General features: G+C 48.3%; 1 protein-coding gene across 2 annotated transcripts in view; it reads left to right on the top strand.

Annotated features, from left to right (window-relative positions):
• The window catches only part of Trank1 (tetratricopeptide repeat and ankyrin repeat containing 1), a 90,957-nt gene extending 76,166 nt beyond the window's left edge, over nucleotides 1-14,791 (top strand). For both annotated transcript variants that reach the window (XM_028860047.2, XM_028860048.2), the window contains exons 17-22: nucleotides 746-849; nucleotides 952-1,084; nucleotides 7,333-7,478; nucleotides 8,509-11,558; nucleotides 12,332-12,430; nucleotides 13,364-14,791. In XM_028860047.2, the coding sequence (XP_028715880.1) occupies nucleotides 746-849; nucleotides 952-1,084; nucleotides 7,333-7,478; nucleotides 8,509-11,558; nucleotides 12,332-12,430; nucleotides 13,364-13,464 (3,633 nt within the window). In that variant the 3' untranslated portion in view covers nucleotides 13,465-14,791. The remainder of the gene's footprint in view (nucleotides 1-745; nucleotides 850-951; nucleotides 1,085-7,332; nucleotides 7,479-8,508; nucleotides 11,559-12,331; nucleotides 12,431-13,363) is intronic.
• Nucleotides 14,792-17,126: the final 2,335 nt, after the last annotated feature.

Raw genomic sequence — 17,126 nt, forward strand, 5'->3', positions numbered from 1 at the left:
CTGATTCACCAAAAAGTACCACTCAGTGCCTCCCATCCCAACATTGAGAGCTAATGCCGGAGCAGTGCGAGCCTACTGCTTCTGTAGCTCGTACTGTGAGACAATGCAAGACCTCCTGTTTCAGAAGAGCAGCTTTCTGCTGGCCAGGATTTGGGTTATGCTTGGAGACCCTTTGACACTCCTTTGCACACCTCATAGTCAGAGGTTTGTTAACACAGATCTGCATGCTCCAAGGATCTGAGCGTGCTCTGATGCCATCTCTATTGCATTTCTACTCCACCACGTCTAGACTGCTGTCCACCAGCACACAGGCTACCACTATAGTTAGCAACTATGTCAAAGCCCAGAAAAGCTGCTGGGTGACTTTGGGCTCATTGCTCGATGGCTCTGACTAAGGTTGCTACTATATACAGTGAGGAGGCGTATGCCTTCTGCACGTGGCTGTTGGAAGATTAAACAAAGTTGGTGTTGTGGTGGCCTATAGATATATATGTTGTAGTCACCTTTTTTTCATGGCTACTGGCTATTTCCTAATGAAACCGTTGGGTTGTGTTAGCCGGTCCCACAGCTGGGCTCTGTTTTTGGAGATTCCCCACTTTAAATCACCTGCACCTTCCTGCTCTTCCCTGTCAGATTGGGCTGGGCCAGACACAGGGCTCTGTCCATAGTAACATAATGCATGCATTAATTCTTGTTCTGTTACCTCCATTACCTTGCTGGGAATCAAACCTTTGACTCATTCCAGGTTGCAGCAAAGTGTTACCAGAAAGGAGATGCAGTTGAGAAGGAGAAGTTGGCTCTGGCCCACCACACTGCTCTGAATATGAAATCAAAGAAAGTCAGCCCCAAGTAAGTGTCCCAGGATTAGTTCAGATGCTCTCTGATGAGAGCAGGAGGTTGGATATACTAGCCATATTTCATTGACAATGCTGATTTTTCCCCTTCCCCCAGGGAGAAGGAGCTGCAGTACTTGGAACTGGCTAAAACTTACTTGGAGTGCAATGAGCCAAAGCTATCTCTTAAGTGTTTGAGCTACGCTAAGGAGTTCCAGCTCTCTGCCCAGTTATGTGAGAGGCTGGGAAAGGTATGGCTCCAACCCAAAGGTGCTCCTTGAAGAATGGGGCTTCATCTGAGCAAATGGAGAGGTGGGCCCTCAGCCTCTGCTTGTGGCAGAAAGAGACTCCAATCCTTGAAGGGAGGAGAAGCTGACCCTGTTATCTGTGATCTCCCTTTTTCCACTTGCTCAACAGAGTGTGTGTATCTTTGTGTTCATCCGCATCTGTGTTAATATTTAAGGCCTGAAGTCACCCATCGGGAGGCTAAGTCACAGACCCAAACCAGATGGATGTTAGGATATTCTTGCTTTCTCTTTCCATATGTTCAGTCTGGAGTCAGCTTGAGTGAATAGTCTGGTGTATACATGAAGACATTTTTGTGTTCCCAGTAATTACCTAGATCATTATGGTCTAATTCAGCATCCACGTGCAGCTACTTGATATAAAGTTAATTAAAAGGAAGTAAAGTTAAAAGCTTGAAGCTCAGTGTCACTAGCCACAGTGTGAATTATCATCGTTACAGAATGGAATCATTACCCAAAACTCTGTTGGGCAGAACTTCTAGTCTGGAACACAGCTTCTCAGTGGTCAGCAAACTGGCAGTGACCACAAGTGGCTGCTTGTCTGTGGCAAGATTAAAACAGGAGAAGAAAGTAAGCAGTTAGAAATTGATCATAAGTACATTGCATTGATATGTACCCAAGTGGTGGTCATTTTCTCAGCAGTTCCTTTGTTTCTTTTTCCATTTGTGTGTGTGTGTGTGTGTGTGTGTGTGTGTGTGTGTGTGTGTGTGTCTGTGTGTGTCTGTGTCTGTGTCTGTGTCTGTCTGTCTGCCCTGTGCCCAAAGTTGATGTCAGGAATCATCTTCTGTCTCTCTTTCACCTTACTCATTGAGGCAGGGTCAGTGAATCAAACCCAGAACTCACTGATATGGCCAGTTTTGCTTGCTAGTTTGCTCTGGGATTCCGTCTTTACTTTCCAAAGCCACTCTCCTCACCAGGCACTTAAGTGAGTTCTGGTGATCAGAACTCTGATCTTGGGGCTTATATAGCAAGCACTGAGCTGTCTCCCCAGCCCAGCAATTCCTTGTCAGTGTATCAGTTGTGGTGGAGTAAGAATTTTAAAACAGTCTGCCAGTTGCAAAAACTGGGTTAGAAAGCATGGGACTGAATTGTTGCATTTTCTACCCAGGTTTCCTACCCTCTATTTGGAACATGGGTTTCTGTGTCTATGTGTCAGCGTGATAGTTTCTAGGATCCCTGGCACACCCTGGATATTGAAGTCAGAGTGGGGAATAGCAAATGAGACCTACTGAGAAGTTGGAGTTGTGGGCCCCAGGTCAGTGTCTGAGAAAGAGATCAGTCCCTCCCAATGCTGCAGACCTGACTCCATGTTTGCTATGGGATGTGACTTATATGGAAGATGGGGTAGAATAGGGATACTACATTTTAGTGGGAGCAGACATCCTACATTCTAGGAATTAAGATAGTTTCTAGGCTTTCCAGTTTCTTTGGTCTCTTCCCTTCAATCTTTGGTGCTACCATCTCGAACCCTATAAGGCTACAAGATGCAGGTATCGACTATCATTTCCCCCCTTTGCCTCCCAGTGCCGGCCATGGGAAAGGAGCCAGGCATCACTTGTCTTTTTAACCTTTCCTCAGCCTCACATGCTGGTACTGCTGAAGATTAGATAGTGGTGTTTCCTGTACACATGGATTTAAGCTTGTCTAAACTTGTCTTGTTCTGTGCCTTGGCTTTCCCACCTTTTCCCTTGTGTTAAGCTGTGTCTCTGACCATGGTTAACGTTCCAGAGTGAGTGTTCTCTGTATGTATCACTGCCCCATTTCTCCAGTGATGAAAGTTCAGGCTGCCCACTAGTGCCTGGCTGCCACACAACACTGGTGTAGCAGTCCCACTGGAGTCGTTTATGATGTGTTGCTAGAAGTGGCCTGCAGCCCTGGGGTCTTCAGTACTATTATCTCATTTTACTAGGTACGGCCGCCTTGCTGTCCAGAATGGCCATGCCATGTTGTGTGTAAAGATTCTGTGTTCCCTATGTCTTTGGCCATGTTTAGCAGATTCTAATTTTCGCAAGCCTGTAGATGTATCTCACTGGATTAAATTTTCAGCCTCTGTTACTGAGGCTGAGCACCTTCATGCCAGCTGTTCACATTCTCCTGGTGTAAATGGTGGTTTATAGCCTTTGGTGTCTTTAAAATTCTGTTTTTAAAAAAGTCTTTACTTTGTGGTGACAGAAATTCTTTTTATGATCTAGACCTGCCAATTTTTATATGGTAGCTTCTAGTCAGATATGGCTACGTAAGATTAATTAAAATTAAATAAAAATTAAATTTCAGTTTTTAGGATACAGTACGTGAAGTAAGAGGATCAATAATAGTGTCGGTTTCGTATGGGCCGTTGCCTAAGGTCCAGGGGTGGATACGTGCCAGTCGACGCTGGATGCGTGAGAGCGTGGCTTGCCCATGTATAACGAGGGTCTGTGGGAGCATACCTGGTCGGCGGGTTCTATAGAAATCGACGCCAAGAGCCACAGTGGGGCATAGAGGGGAGGAGAGAAATGACGGGTTCTGAGCCGAATGGTTATGTTCTGCGTGCGGGCCTCCGCCTGTGCTCGACAGTATCGTAGCTGGGGTCGAGGAGAGAGCGGCGCTGAGTGTGTAGAGCGAGGAGGGAGTGGCGTGGGGATACGCAGATTGAGGATATAGTAGAGAGTCGCGTGCGCCACTCGTGCGGCGCGCCCCGGGGCGTGATTCGGCTGAGGGGACGTAGGAGCTGGACTCGTACGCGCTGTCAGTATGAGCTCTGTATATAGGAGCACACCTATTCCACGTCGCAGGCACATAGCGTGGTCACTTCCGCGGGGCGACAGGCGCGGTAGCGCCATATATATAGGATAAGATACACTATATGAAGGAGGCTGTATCACGTCGGGAAGCGCTCGCGGCGCCGTACGTTGCGTGAGCCGCTGCTACCGCGTAGGCGGGAGGGTCCTGGGAGGCGAGAGAGAGTCAGTCCATGACTTCAAAAGTGGGATATGTCCCTCACACATTGATATATCATAAATAGATTCCAACTCCAGAGAGACGCTGCAGATAGGAATGGCGCGCGACCAAAGACAAGAAGTTATTACAGGATGGCCACGAAGCCATCCAAGGCGGTGAGGGGGGTCGCCCACGAAGACGGCAATGCCAGGGGGAGCTGCGGCGGTCCTTGAGCCCACTCCATGCATCACTTCGCGCCGCACACGGGCTTTGCGTGCGTGGAGTGCGACGCGCGCGCTTGATCGAGCGACGCGTAGACCCACTCGCGCCGAGGGCGAGCGCGCGCGCGCGCGAGCGCGCTCTCTTCTGTCGATTATTGATATGGAGCTCGGCGATAGACTAGTTAGAGTGTCGGCGCGCAGCCTAAAGTGTGCTAGAATAAACATGAGTGTGTGTTTCCACACGGCTGCTCGTGTATTGTGCACTGTATAGCGCGTCACGTAGCGATGGCGGAGTGTGTGGACATAGATGCGGCCGCCCTCGTCGGCTGGCTGGGACGGACGTGTGGGTCTGCGCTTTAGCTCGATCTACGTCTCCGCTCGGTATCGTTCATGACACTAGGGTGGTGTAGGCAGGGTGGCGACAGAAAGTTAGGAGACTGGTTCGCCTGGAGGCAGAACATCGGCTTGCAATGCCAATTTAGTAAGACAAACCGTCATTGGCGCCTGACAGGCGGGGAGAGGGGAGGCGCAGGTTAGGACTCAGTAAGAATCGAAGAATGCGGCGTGAGATATATAGATATATATACGCTCGTTTCGTAAGTCGCGAGATTCATTGGGTGGTTATGGAGGGAGTGTGTGGCGCAGATGATAGGACTAGATTGTGCGTGATATATATTAGTAATTTGTCGTGGAGGAGAGTCGCGAGCCACTGCAGCCTGAGCGCTCGCACCCCGCCTGCGTTAGAGATAGCTGCTGTAGGAGTGCGTTAGAGCGCCCGCGGCTTTAGTCCGCACTCGCCGCAGGCGCGGGCCGTCGCGCGCGCCGCTTCTCTTCTCTGCGGAAGGCGACGTGACGAAAGAGCGTGTGAGGTGGATAGACAGCGCGGAGGGCCCGGTGCGTTGCGCTTGGATGCTCATATGCTCTCCTCTTCACACACTGACTTTTTGACGCGAAGCGAGACAGCACTGCTGGTAGTGCAACATAGAGAGACATCTAACACCTCGGAGATGAGCAGCATATAGAGCGGCGCGGCTGCCCGCGGCGCGCCTCGCGCGCGTGAGATGCCCGTAGATCTGCAGGCAGGTGTCATCTCAGTGAGTTAATATACAGGCGCCGTTAAAGGCTTCTTTTCTCTCTACTTCTCTACTATTATGGATATGAAGTCGTGGCAGACGTGAGGATAGAGGCATGGCAATGGCTTGCTCGGCCGACGAAGGATATTGTATGGCCAGCGGTTAGAGATGACCTAGTATCTGTTGGGAAGCGACTAGCGTACTGGCTGTCGCGTGAGGGCCGGTTGGGGCCGCATCTCAGCCGCGGCCCTAACGTCGGACCGGAGTGACAAGAGGTTGGCAGCGAGCGCAGAGAGAGAGAGAGGAGAGGAGAGCGTAGACCTGGAACAGATTGTTCGTAGCTAATTTATATTTTATTATATATATATTTTATATATTATTATAGACGGGGTCGCCCAGTGCGGCAGAGGGGCTGGGCGGTGAGGGAGCGGCAGAGTCCTAGACTGGTTGGGTAAGGATATGTCGGATCTGTTGGGTTTGTTCGGGAGAGAGTGTGGGCGTATAGGCACCAGTGTGTTGTGGCTGAGATTGATAGAAATGTTGAGTGGATGCAGCGTGGGTAGAGTTCGGCGGTCGTGGCGTTGGCGTTGGCGTAGGAGTGAGGTTGCGAATGTGGATTCGGCGTTCGATCGCTCGCGTCGTAGACGCTTGGCGTATGATGAGACCATCCTAGTTCTAGGAATTAAGATGAGTCTTCGAGGCTTTGCCAGTTTCTTCGTCTCTTTTCGTTACTTAATATGGTTAAAGGCTATGGGTGAATATTTCCTTTTGTAAGTGGGATGACGAGCAGGATAATGCACCTTTGCTGTATCTATCTGTGCTAGTTAGTTGGTGTCTGTGCAATATTTAAGTTGTTCTAAACTTGTCCAGTGCGTGGCCGGCTCCCCCCCTCCCTTGGTTAAGCTGTCGTCTGAACATGTCGTTCTATCAGTGAGTGGTTCTGTGTAGATCTTGCCTAGTCAGGATAAGTTCAGGCTGAAAGTGCTGGCGCTGAGACCTGGTGTAGCGTACTGGGTCGCTCTGAGTAGCAGAAGTGGCTGCGGTGGTTTCATTATAATAATCATACTGGTAACGGTAGTAACATAAAAAAAAAAAGCAATATAACAGTAGGATACAACAATCTCTTCAACACAGTTAGTTAGTGGCCAGTAGATTGGATCACACAGTAGTGAGGCAGGTTTGTTCTCATGGAGCTGTTGGACAGTGCTGCTCTCAGTGCTGACATTGGCTTTCTTCCTTGCCTCTTCTTCCTCCTCCTTCTTTTCCTCCTTTTCCAGTGCTGGGAATTGAACCTGGGCCTTACACACATCTTAAGCAAGTGCTCCATCACCGAACTGTATTCCAGCTCTTGAAATTGAAATTTTATTCTTAGCTTTATTTCATAAGATCTCTGTTGAACAGATTTGAAGTCATAAAATTCATTAACTTTTCTCCTAAGATTTGTATCTTTATGTTTTGTTGGAAACATTTTTACTTACAGGTCACAGATATTCCCATACATTTTTCCTCAATAATTTGTGTATCTAAACCTTTAAACTTTTTATTTTTTTTTTTTGATGTCTGTGGGTGTTTTGCCTACATGTATGTATGTGCACTGCATGCATGCAGTGCCTGAGGAGGCCAGAAGAGGGCATTGGATCCCCTGGGACTGGAGGTAGAACTGGTTGTGAGCTGCCATGTAGGTGCTGGGTTTTGAACCTGGGTCCTCTGAAAGACAAGCAAGTGCTCTTAACTGCTGAGCCTTCTCTCCAGCCCCTGTATTTAAATTGAATCCACCTGGACTCCATCTTTGTATATGAAGTGACATTGGGACTTAACTTTCCCACTTTATTTTAAAAGGAATTAGTTTTTATCTATACTTTAGTGGTTTTAACTGGATTCTAAGAAATAGATATATAATTACTTTTATTATCCATGCAATAGTTTTTTAAGCTTAAAAACTAGAATACTTTAAAATAACAGTAAAATTTTACTGTTCTAGATAAGAGACGCTGCCTATTTCTATAAGCGAAGCCAGTGCTTCAAAGATGCTTTCCGATGCTTTGAGCAGATTCAGGAGTTTGACCTCGCACTCAGGATGTACTGCCAAGAGGAGCTATTTGAGGAAGCTGCTATTGCAGTGGAAAAGTAGGTGGCTTTATTCTTTTGCATCTTTCTGCATTCTTCTCCCTTCTCTCAGGATGGCCTGCTGTGGAGTCACTCTGCTGCTTCTGAAGTGCCTGGCCGTGTCAATCTCCCTCACAGGAGAGGACACTTCAGTGCAGTACCAGAGCTCCTTGAGAGTGGATTCTGCCTTTCAGGCTCATGCTAAGCTCTGACCGTCATCACAGGAGAGGGCTAAAGATGAAGGATGTATCCCAGCGTGTTTGTAATAGGATGTACTGACTCCAGCCAGTGGAGTGCAAGGACCCCCGAGAGCTTTGTCAGTATAGCGTGATTCCAGTCACATGCACACCTAGCAAAAGAGAAGAATCGCAAGCTAGATAAAAAACCGAGTGCTGCTGCCACAGCTGGTGTTTACACACAGCCACCATTGTGTCCTTTTTCAGTACCACAGTGTGTTTACCAAAGCTCACTACCCAGCATGGTTACTATGTTTTGGTTTTCAGTACCCATATATTTTGCTGGACAATGAAACATTTCTAGAAATGTTTGAGTGCCAGACAGGTTTGGATCTTTTCTCTAATATCTGTTCATGGGAGCTTTATTTGCGTTGCTTTGTAGTACATTTTGGAAGGACCTCCCTGTCTTGGTGTAAATAAGTTGTCGTGTATACGCTCTGTTGTAGTTGTACTGTTTTGTCAGGACTGCCAGCCCACAAGCCGATACTGACAGGGAGACTTCTTATTAATTATAAAAGCTCAGCCCTACCTTAAGCTTGTTCCTAACTAGTTCTTACAACTTAAATTAACCCATGTTTTTTAATCTACATTCTTTCATGAGGCTTGTTACCTCATCTCTGTACTGCCTACCCATCCTGCTTCCTCCGCATCTGGCTGGCGACTCCACCTTTCTTCTTCCCAGACTTTTCTTTCTGCTCAGAGTCCCGCCTATATTCTCCTGCCTAGCTATTGGCTGTTCAGCTTTTTATTACACCAGTCACAGCAACATATACTCACACAGTGTACAAATATCCCACAACACTCTGTCTTTACAGATATGAAGAAATGGTAAAGAACAAGACCTTTCCCATTCCTAAGCTCTCCTATTCTGCCAGCCAATTTTACTTGGAAGCTGCTGCAAAGTACCTGAGTGCAAACAAGAGTCAGGAAATGATGGCCGTTCTTTCCAAGCTCGACGTAGAAGATCAGCTGGTGTTCCTGAAGTCTCGGAAATGCCTAGCAGAAGCGGCAGAATTGCTGAACAAGGAGGGTCGGAGAGAAGAGGCTGCCCTATTGATGAAGCAGCATGGCTGTCTCCTGGAGGCTGCCAGGCTCACTGCTGACAAGGACTTCCAGGCCTCGTGCCTACTGGGGGTTGCCCGCCTCAATGTGGCCAGAGGTTCCGACATAGAGCATACAAAGGCTGTTCTGAGAGAAGCACTTGATCTTTGCTATCAAACCAGCCAGCTGTCTGGCATTGCGGAGGCCCAGTTCCTGCAGGGTGTCATCCTGAGGGACTTTCAGAAGCTTAGAGATGCCTTCATCAAGTTTGACATGCTCAACCACTCAGCAGGAGTGGTGGAAACTCTCTATGAAGCAGCCAGCCAGTGTGAATCTGAGCATCAGAAGGTTCTGGCCCTGGCTCCAGGTGGCTTGGAAGTCCTTCTCAACCTGGTCAGGGCCCTTAAAAATGTGACAAACAATGCTGAGAAGGAAATGGTCAAATCTTGCTTTGAGTTTTTTGGGATTTCTCAAGTGGATGCTAAATATTGCCAGATAGCCCAGAATGACCCTGGGCCCATATTAAGAATAATTTTTGACCTGGATTTGACCTTGAGTGAGAAGAAAACAAAAGATCACTTCTTAATAGTGACTGATCAAGTGAAGATAGCCCTGAACAAGCACCTTTTGAGCAGACTGTGTCAGATCACACAGATCCTGCTTGGGAAGACCTACCCGGGGATCTGCATGAGATTTATTGTGGGTTTGAAATGTGAGGATGAACAGTGTGAAGATTTCCACAGGCCCCTCAGACGCTGTGAGGCCAAGTGCATGGTTCAGTCAAAAATGCACCTGGTAGCAATTAATGGGTTGCTTCTGGAAGCCAAGAAAGTATTCCCTAAGGTCTTAGCTGAAGAACTGGAAGAAATAGATTGTATTTTGTCTCTAGATACGTATGGCCTTTGCAAATCCTTCCTAAACCTTCTCTACCCTCGGCATTTCCATCAGAGAGTGCTGTCAGAAAACCCCATGGCCTGCAAAGAAATCCTCAAGCCAAATTTCAAGTCCTTCCGCTCCTACCGGTTCGCCTTGAAAGAGTACATCCATGACCTGTTCCAAAAAGAAAGTGCACACAGCCGCAGGGAGTCCACAGACCTGTGGCTGAGCGCCATGCAGGCTTTCCTTCTGTCCTCCAGCTACCCAGAGGACTTTGAGAAGCTGCTTCACCACGAGGAAGACAGTTACAACCGGGAGCTGAAAGCACTGGAGTCTGACCGAGAGGACAGAAGCAAGGGGAGAGGCAGCAGAGTGAAAGGCGTAGAAGGGAAATTCGGCATGTTGGTGCCCAACAAGGAAGACGAGACCTCGGAGAAGTCCTATCTGTGCTTCATCCGGCTGCTGGAGACTTCCCTGGACCAGCTCTATGTGCATAGGAACCCTGAAGACTACAAGAGGCTCTTCTTCCGCTTCATGAACGTCCTCATTAGGAGGTGCAAAGCGCCGCTGGTCCCCAGCATTACCAACACAGTGGTGCTGCTGGAGCTGCAGTTCATACACTGTGGAGTGGTGCTGGCCCGTCTCTGGAAGAATGCGGTCCTGTGCCTCCCCAAGAGCTACATTGCACTCTTGCACTTCTGGGAGTTCCTGTTCAGCAAGAAGGACAGGGAATCTGGGGACGTGTTCTCCATCATCCAAGAGTACAAGCCGAAGGATGTGGCCAGAGCCATCCGGGACTTCCGGTTCCACCTCTCCTACCTCGTCAAGGTGATGTGTGGTTACGAGAATATGAACTTCAATGTTCTACTTGACGCCTTCAGTGAAATAGACTATGTGATCTCCGGGGAGGCAGAACGGACACTGGTGCTGTGTTTGGTGATGCTGGTGAATGCTGAGGAAGTCCTGCAGCCCTTCTGCAAGCCACTTCTGTACCGCCGTTTCCGGGAGATCCAGACAAGGCTGCAACTGATGAGCATGAACTGGCCAGACCAGGTGCCCAAGAGGTTGCTGAAGGTGGTACAGCGGGTGTTGATGGCTGTCAGTGTGAAGTCTGTGGCCGAGGCACTGCAGGACCTGCTCTTTGAGCGGGATGAAGAGTACCTAGTGGATTGCCACTGGCGGTGGGACAGTGTGCACACCAAAGGCACTGTGGTCCGTGGCCTCTGTCATGAAGAGGTCAGACTGAACCGCTTGCTCTGTATGGGCCCCGTGGACCAGTTTGCTGACCCAGAGTGGGATTTTGGTGAAGATGAGACACATGAATTAGATGAGTTGGCCCTGGAAGACCGAGATCATTTTCTGGCTGCCATCCTTTCCCAGAAGCAGCGGAAGGCCTTGATCCAGCGCAAGCTGCGCAGAGCCTGCCTGGTGGTGTCTCTGTGCATCAGCTGGAGAAGATGGATCCAGACAGAGCATAGCAGGGAGGAGGCTAGGGAGCTCAGGGCTGGGAATTTCAAAAGGGCCGATGTAGACAGGACCCAGTGTGACCTGTGTGGGGTGAAGTTCACCCGCAGCCCTGAAAGCTACTTCAGTCCTGGCAAAGCATTTGAGGGAGCATCAGAGGCTGTGATCATCTCCAGGGCTGAACTGGAAGGGAGAGAGTGTCGAGAGAGAATCAGTGAGTCATATGAGCAACACATTCGCTTGGAAGGCCACCGGAGGCAGCAGGCAGCCTACCAGAAATATCTAGAGTTTTTCCATGAAAAGGCAGACCCGGCCATCGAAGAAGGCAAAGTAGTGGTGCAGGACATCGAGCAGAGCATCTGGATCCGTGGCCACTTGGGCTCCAAGGAGCAGAGCCACATGCTGCAGAGAAAGGTGCAGGAGCACATCAGGAGGGTTTCAGATCTGGTGGAGGATCTCTACAGACGGAAGGCCTGGGCTGAAGGTGAGAGCTCATGGGGATTGTCCAGGCACTAGTAGGCCTGCCAGATGCTCAGTTCCAGCCGACTTAGGGTGTGGGGGTGGGATGTTGGTATTAGCAGAGAGACAAGAAAAGGCTGTTCTCAGATTCCAGCAAAATCTCATTGTTGAGGCCATCCTCAGTTAAATATTTGTTAGTGTAAGCTGGTATGGTTTCTCTGGGGGCTTCAGATGAGAAAGTGGTTTGCTGTCTGATTCTATGGAGAAGATACAGGGAGAATGTTTAAAGTTGTGAGAAAACTCTTTGAGGGGCCTTTGTATTACTCATCCAATGATCTATCCTTGAGCATCAACTAGATGCTGAACCCTAGGGTAGAAACTGAGTACAGAGGTCTCTCCTTAGGATAGCCCCTGAGTTACACTCAGTGTGAGCCTTTCATAGTAAGTGTTCTCATCTGCTCTACAGTCAAGTTTCCCCTTTGCTTCTTTACTAGCTGTTTCTTAGCAGCACTGGAAATCAAGCATAAACTTAACAAAATTACATTGAAAAAAGTTCTGTAGTTTAGACACTTTTCCCAGGTTAGGGCTTAATGACCTTTTGAGTACAAGTTTGCTGGAAAGGTTTGCTTTTGGCAATCCGCAGATGCACAGTTGTGGCACTGGGCTAGTGTTTAAGGCAGCTTGTGCTTGTGGTGGCAGAAGGAAGCTTTGGGATGTGGGGAAGTTGGCCTAGTGCTTGATGCTCTAATGCCTGAAGCCATCTCTTTACTCAGAGCCTCTGTGCTTTGGTTTCTGTAGCCGAGGAGGTAATGACTCGACAGGTCAAAATTCTGGCCCTGTCAGTCAAGAACGCGCAGGAGTGGCTGAAGAAGACAGAGCTCCGCTTAAAAGATGAAGGTAAGGCCTGTTCTCCTAGGACAGGTGATACTTTGGATCCTGTGGCTTTTGGTACTGCTGGCTTCCAGGTGAGTGAGTGTCAGGTGGGTTTGCCAGTGATGTCAGGAATATTTGCCAGACTGTTAGTGATAGAATTTCTCCATCTGATGAAGGGCATTATTCTGGGCTTATAGTAGTTGCCTCTGAGTTATTATAGATGTTCAGTCATCGTGCAGACTCACCACAGCAACTCCTAAGGAAAGGTGGTGGTGTAAAGCCATCCCTTGATAAGAGTGTTTGCCTATGTCAGTCTACCTGTTAGCCAGTGAGGATCTATTGAATGTCTAGGATGTCGCAGCATGAGTATGGACCCAGAGGTTTCCTGGGAACCAGAGCAAATGGCTAGGGAAGTTGCAGAGGGCTCCACCTTGTTTCTTAGCAGGAGTCACACTTTTCTTACCGCGTTCTATGTGGTGCAGAATTTCTTCCTTCTTGCCCTTTCCAACTGCTGCCTCCTTTGAGCCACACCACATTTCTTTTTTCTCGGAGTGTTTTATCTAGCTCGGAGACCCTTCCAGATGCTCCTGGCAAACCCCAGCCCCAGAGCTGAGGAAAACTTGGAGAAACTTGGTACAAGTCTTTGCTATGCTGTAGTCTCTTCTGGGTCCCATGACTTTGTGATGATTTCAAAAGAGATAATTGGCATGTCAGCTCAAGGAGCCAACCCTATGAAGATTTAATTCTGGAGAAGGGTGTTTGCTTGGGCTCTGCTTGGGAAGCAACATCAGTACTCAATGAAAAGTTCTGTTCTCTCCCACCCTGGCAGAGAGTTTCATTTCTTTACTTTAAAACAATGATTCCAGAAACATCAGGTTTTATCCAGATGTTAAACTCCGTGGTAAAATAGGAAGTCACCATTTTCACTTGGGTTTTGCTTTTTTGCTTCCTAACTAGGTATTGTTCAGGAAGAGGAATATGAAAACGAAGTTGAAGACTTCGGCGAGCTCCGCCCTCGAAGGCGTTCCCGGAAATGTGGAAAACAGAGAAAATACTAACGTATTTTCACCCACTTATCGCTTCTTCAACCTTAGAGCTTTCCATCCTGTTTTAGAATTCTAAATGCTGGGGCAGAAGAGAAGAAGGATGTGAATCAGTGTTACAAAGGGACAGGCGCCCTTGCTCTTCATTGTTACTGCCCATTTAGTGATGCGTAGGGTCAGACTGCTCCCTCAGACAGGGACCTCCAGTTTTCCAAGTTGAGGTCTAACAGTAGCACTGCTCCCCCAGACACCATACATGTCCAGTTATTGGGGGGGGGGTAGTTGAAAGGAGTGCTGGGACTTCTCTTCCCAAAGCTCAGCTCCTCTGGCTCCTCTTCACTGTAGGAGGACGAGGCATTTAAGATTGGCACACCTCATCTTGGAGTGCCCCTGCTCCGGGTGGAGAAAGCCCTCTGTGGATCCCTTATCTCTTGCCACACTGCTGTAAATCAGCAAGCAGAACCAAGACTACTTGTGCCTAGAGTTCATTTGGGCCTTGTCATCAACCGCCCTTGAGCCTAGGCTACCTTCTGGTTGTCTGAGTGGCTTCTGGAGTATATTTTCCTTTTCTCTCTGGTGACTTTTCTGCCCCCCCCCTCCCCCATGATCATTCTCAGCTATGTGTGCAAGTCATGGTTAGGCTACCTCAGAATGTAGTCAAGCTTCTGTCTAGCAGCCTTTGGACATCCTTTTCATTCGAGGAACATTTGAGGGTGTTTCCAGCCTGCTCCAAGGTGGTCTTGCCTTTGCCTTGTGTAGATGATGTGAGAAGCGCCTTGTGTATACCTTGTACGTCTATGTTTTTTGGTTCTCCCCACTATATATGACACCCATGCTCAGGTCGACAGCTCCAGTTTCTGCCCACTGGGCTCTTCAGGTGTGGAACAATGGACAGAAGAGGAACCAGCCTTCTAATGGTGCGTCTTTGGGATTTGGCTGTGGATCACTGCCATGTGGCCTGTAGGCTTTACCAGAGGGGTTGCATGAGGCCTGTGTTCCCCTCCACTCACTGCCAGCAGCTCTCAGCCTGGTCTCATTTGGGAAGCCTTCCTTCCTTGGATGGTCACTACCTGCTCTTTCGCCACTCCACCCAGGTCCTGCTGTCTCTGGAGGCTTTGTCTCACCACAGAACCAGCTTTTCTTTCACGCTGCTGTTGCTTTCACTGCCCACTTGCCCTCCATCATCTTTCTAAAGATGTGTTTCCTTGAAATGTTGGTTTGGTAATTAAGTTATGTTTCTTTCTCATTTTCCAGATTTTTTTTTATAAACTTGCCAGAAAAAATCTAATCAAATATTGCTGTCTTACCACATTTTTTATATAAAGTTATAGCATCTCTCTTACCTGCTGTTGTCTTTTGGTTATTTACAATTCCCACTGAAAACAAATATATGACTGTTGGTGCTGGCTCCTTTGGGGCTGCCGGTTGATGCTTCCCCATGAGTGCCTGCACTCAGCTATGTCTGCTGAGATAAAGAAATGCAAGGTCAGAGAAACGCAGCTGAGTGCAGGCACTCAGGCTTAGGAGTGTTGCTGAGGGCTAGCCGTGTACAAATTCTTTTCAGTCTGTCTGCTTCTCTATAGTAGGATTTGGATCATGGCCCTAGAAGGCCTGGAATAAGATTCCTTTCCTGCCCATGAGCTGAATAACCTGAGATGAGCCAGATCTGTTCAACCCAGTGTTCAAGTGTCCCACCTTCCACAGAGCCTTGTGACCTGGTGTAGAAGATCTGGTGCCATGAGAAAACAGCGGTGACAGAGAGGCATAGTGCGTGAGGGGGGCACCAGCATTTGTCTACCCCAATCGGGCCTCAGTTGACTCTTTGAGAAATTGGACTAAGATCCCTTCCTACCTGGCAGAGGAGACCTGTAAGCTGTGGGATTTGGATACCCTCTGGTCTTGGTGCTGTGATGTCCATGTTCACTTACATGAGGTGGCAGGACATCTGAGCTGGAGCATGCCAAGTGTTCCATCCTGGGATTTAGGATCAAGGGTCTCAGCACAGGGACAGATAATCCCACTGCCTTTTCTACCTGTAGCATCTGGTATGTACCAAAAGCCCTTCCCCAACAGTCCTTCTCCACGGCTTTTAAAGTCCCGAGAAGAGAATGGAAGTCAGCAGGAGGGTCAGGAATACCAACAGTGTCCTGAGCTCAAGAGCCCAGTCCTGAGGCAGGAGCTTTGCTGTCCCAGGTGTGCCTGGAAAAACAGGATGTGGGCATTTATCCAGGTCCCAAGACCGTTGTAGGATACAAAACAAAACACCCCCCCCCCCACACACACACATCCAAATCCAAACACTTGGAGGGCACAAGGATCCAGCAAGAAACAGTAGTCACGATGATAATTTACTTCGCAAAGGCAACCCAAGAATATCCCATAACAGGAAAGACAGGTGGAGCAAAGTTAGGGGTATCAGGTGCAAGAGTCTCTAAGGATGTACCCAACTCTTCAACAAGGACTGAAGGTGCCTTTTCCTAGCCAGCCTGCCTAAGCTTCCCAAGTGGAAGCTTTTGGTTCAAAAGGAACCCCAGATTTGCTAGGCACTCTGGTCTAGAGTGGCTGCTGCAAGAGCATAGCTCACAGCTCACTAGGTAACAGCTCATGGTATACTTGCTATCAATAGTGTGCAAAGAGAGAATGATTGCCCTCCTAGGTCCTGATTGTCACGAAGTTCCCCATTGGTGACTAGAGTACATCAGCTATCAGTTTCTCTAGTGTGACAAAGTAAGCTTTCCTGGGCCACTGTAGTCATTGCTGTTGCATGGGCATATGAGCTAGGGCTGGTGAAAGGGATGATGATTATGGGTGGGTAGGGTTTACACTCCTCCCTCACAGAAGTGACCTTCAGGCCAAACAGCTGGGTTATCCTACTGCCCAGGAAAATGACCCAAACCTTCACTCTCTCAAAATCTTAACAAAGCAACTTCTGCATTTTATGCAATCCTTATATGAAGCATTCAATTTATATTTTTAAACATTACTGGCTTTGACTGTGACTTCCTTTGTTTCCAGCTTATAGCACTAAGTCTCTCATAATCCTTGGGTTTAATGGCCTGATAATAGGGTACGCACATGGATCTTGCTTGTGTGTGAAATGTCTCTTTTACTTAACTTGACTCAGCTCATGTTCTGTGCCCCATTCCTCTTGTGGAAATTCAACACAAGTCCTTATTGAGAAGCCCCCTTTTTACTTCTGGAGACTTTAAGGACTAGGCAGCTTCTGTAATGCAGGAGAAGTGAGGAAGGCCCTCTTCAGTATGTCACATCTGCCTTGACACAAGGTCTGTCTGAGATGGCACAGTCTTGAGTCAGTTGGTGACCATCTTCCTTTGGAGCTGAGCACATGTGAGGCTGGGAGCCGTGGGAGCATTTGTGTTCCAGGCTCTGTAGCTGAACTATCATGTCCTACCCTTGAGGTTTTCTCATGACCCACTCTATTGCTTTGAATATGAGCATAGGTCTGCTGTACTGGTCACAGCACACTGTGGCACCCTCTTGGCCCCTGAACTGAAGTCCTAGCTATTTTCCTGGAATGGGGAGAGAAGTTGAATAAGCACATATTGACAGATGAATAGAGTTGAGGGCCGAGTAGACTCCCAAGGATAGTCACTCTCCTTCATTCCTTCTCTGTATGCATGTACCACTCTACTCAGCTAAAGATGGAGTCTATTCCC

The sequence above is a fragment of the Peromyscus leucopus genome, chromosome 7, assembly GCF_004664715.2.
Source record: "Peromyscus leucopus breed LL Stock chromosome 7, UCI_PerLeu_2.1, whole genome shotgun sequence".
Taxonomy (NCBI): Eukaryota; Metazoa; Chordata; class Mammalia; order Rodentia; family Cricetidae; genus Peromyscus; species Peromyscus leucopus.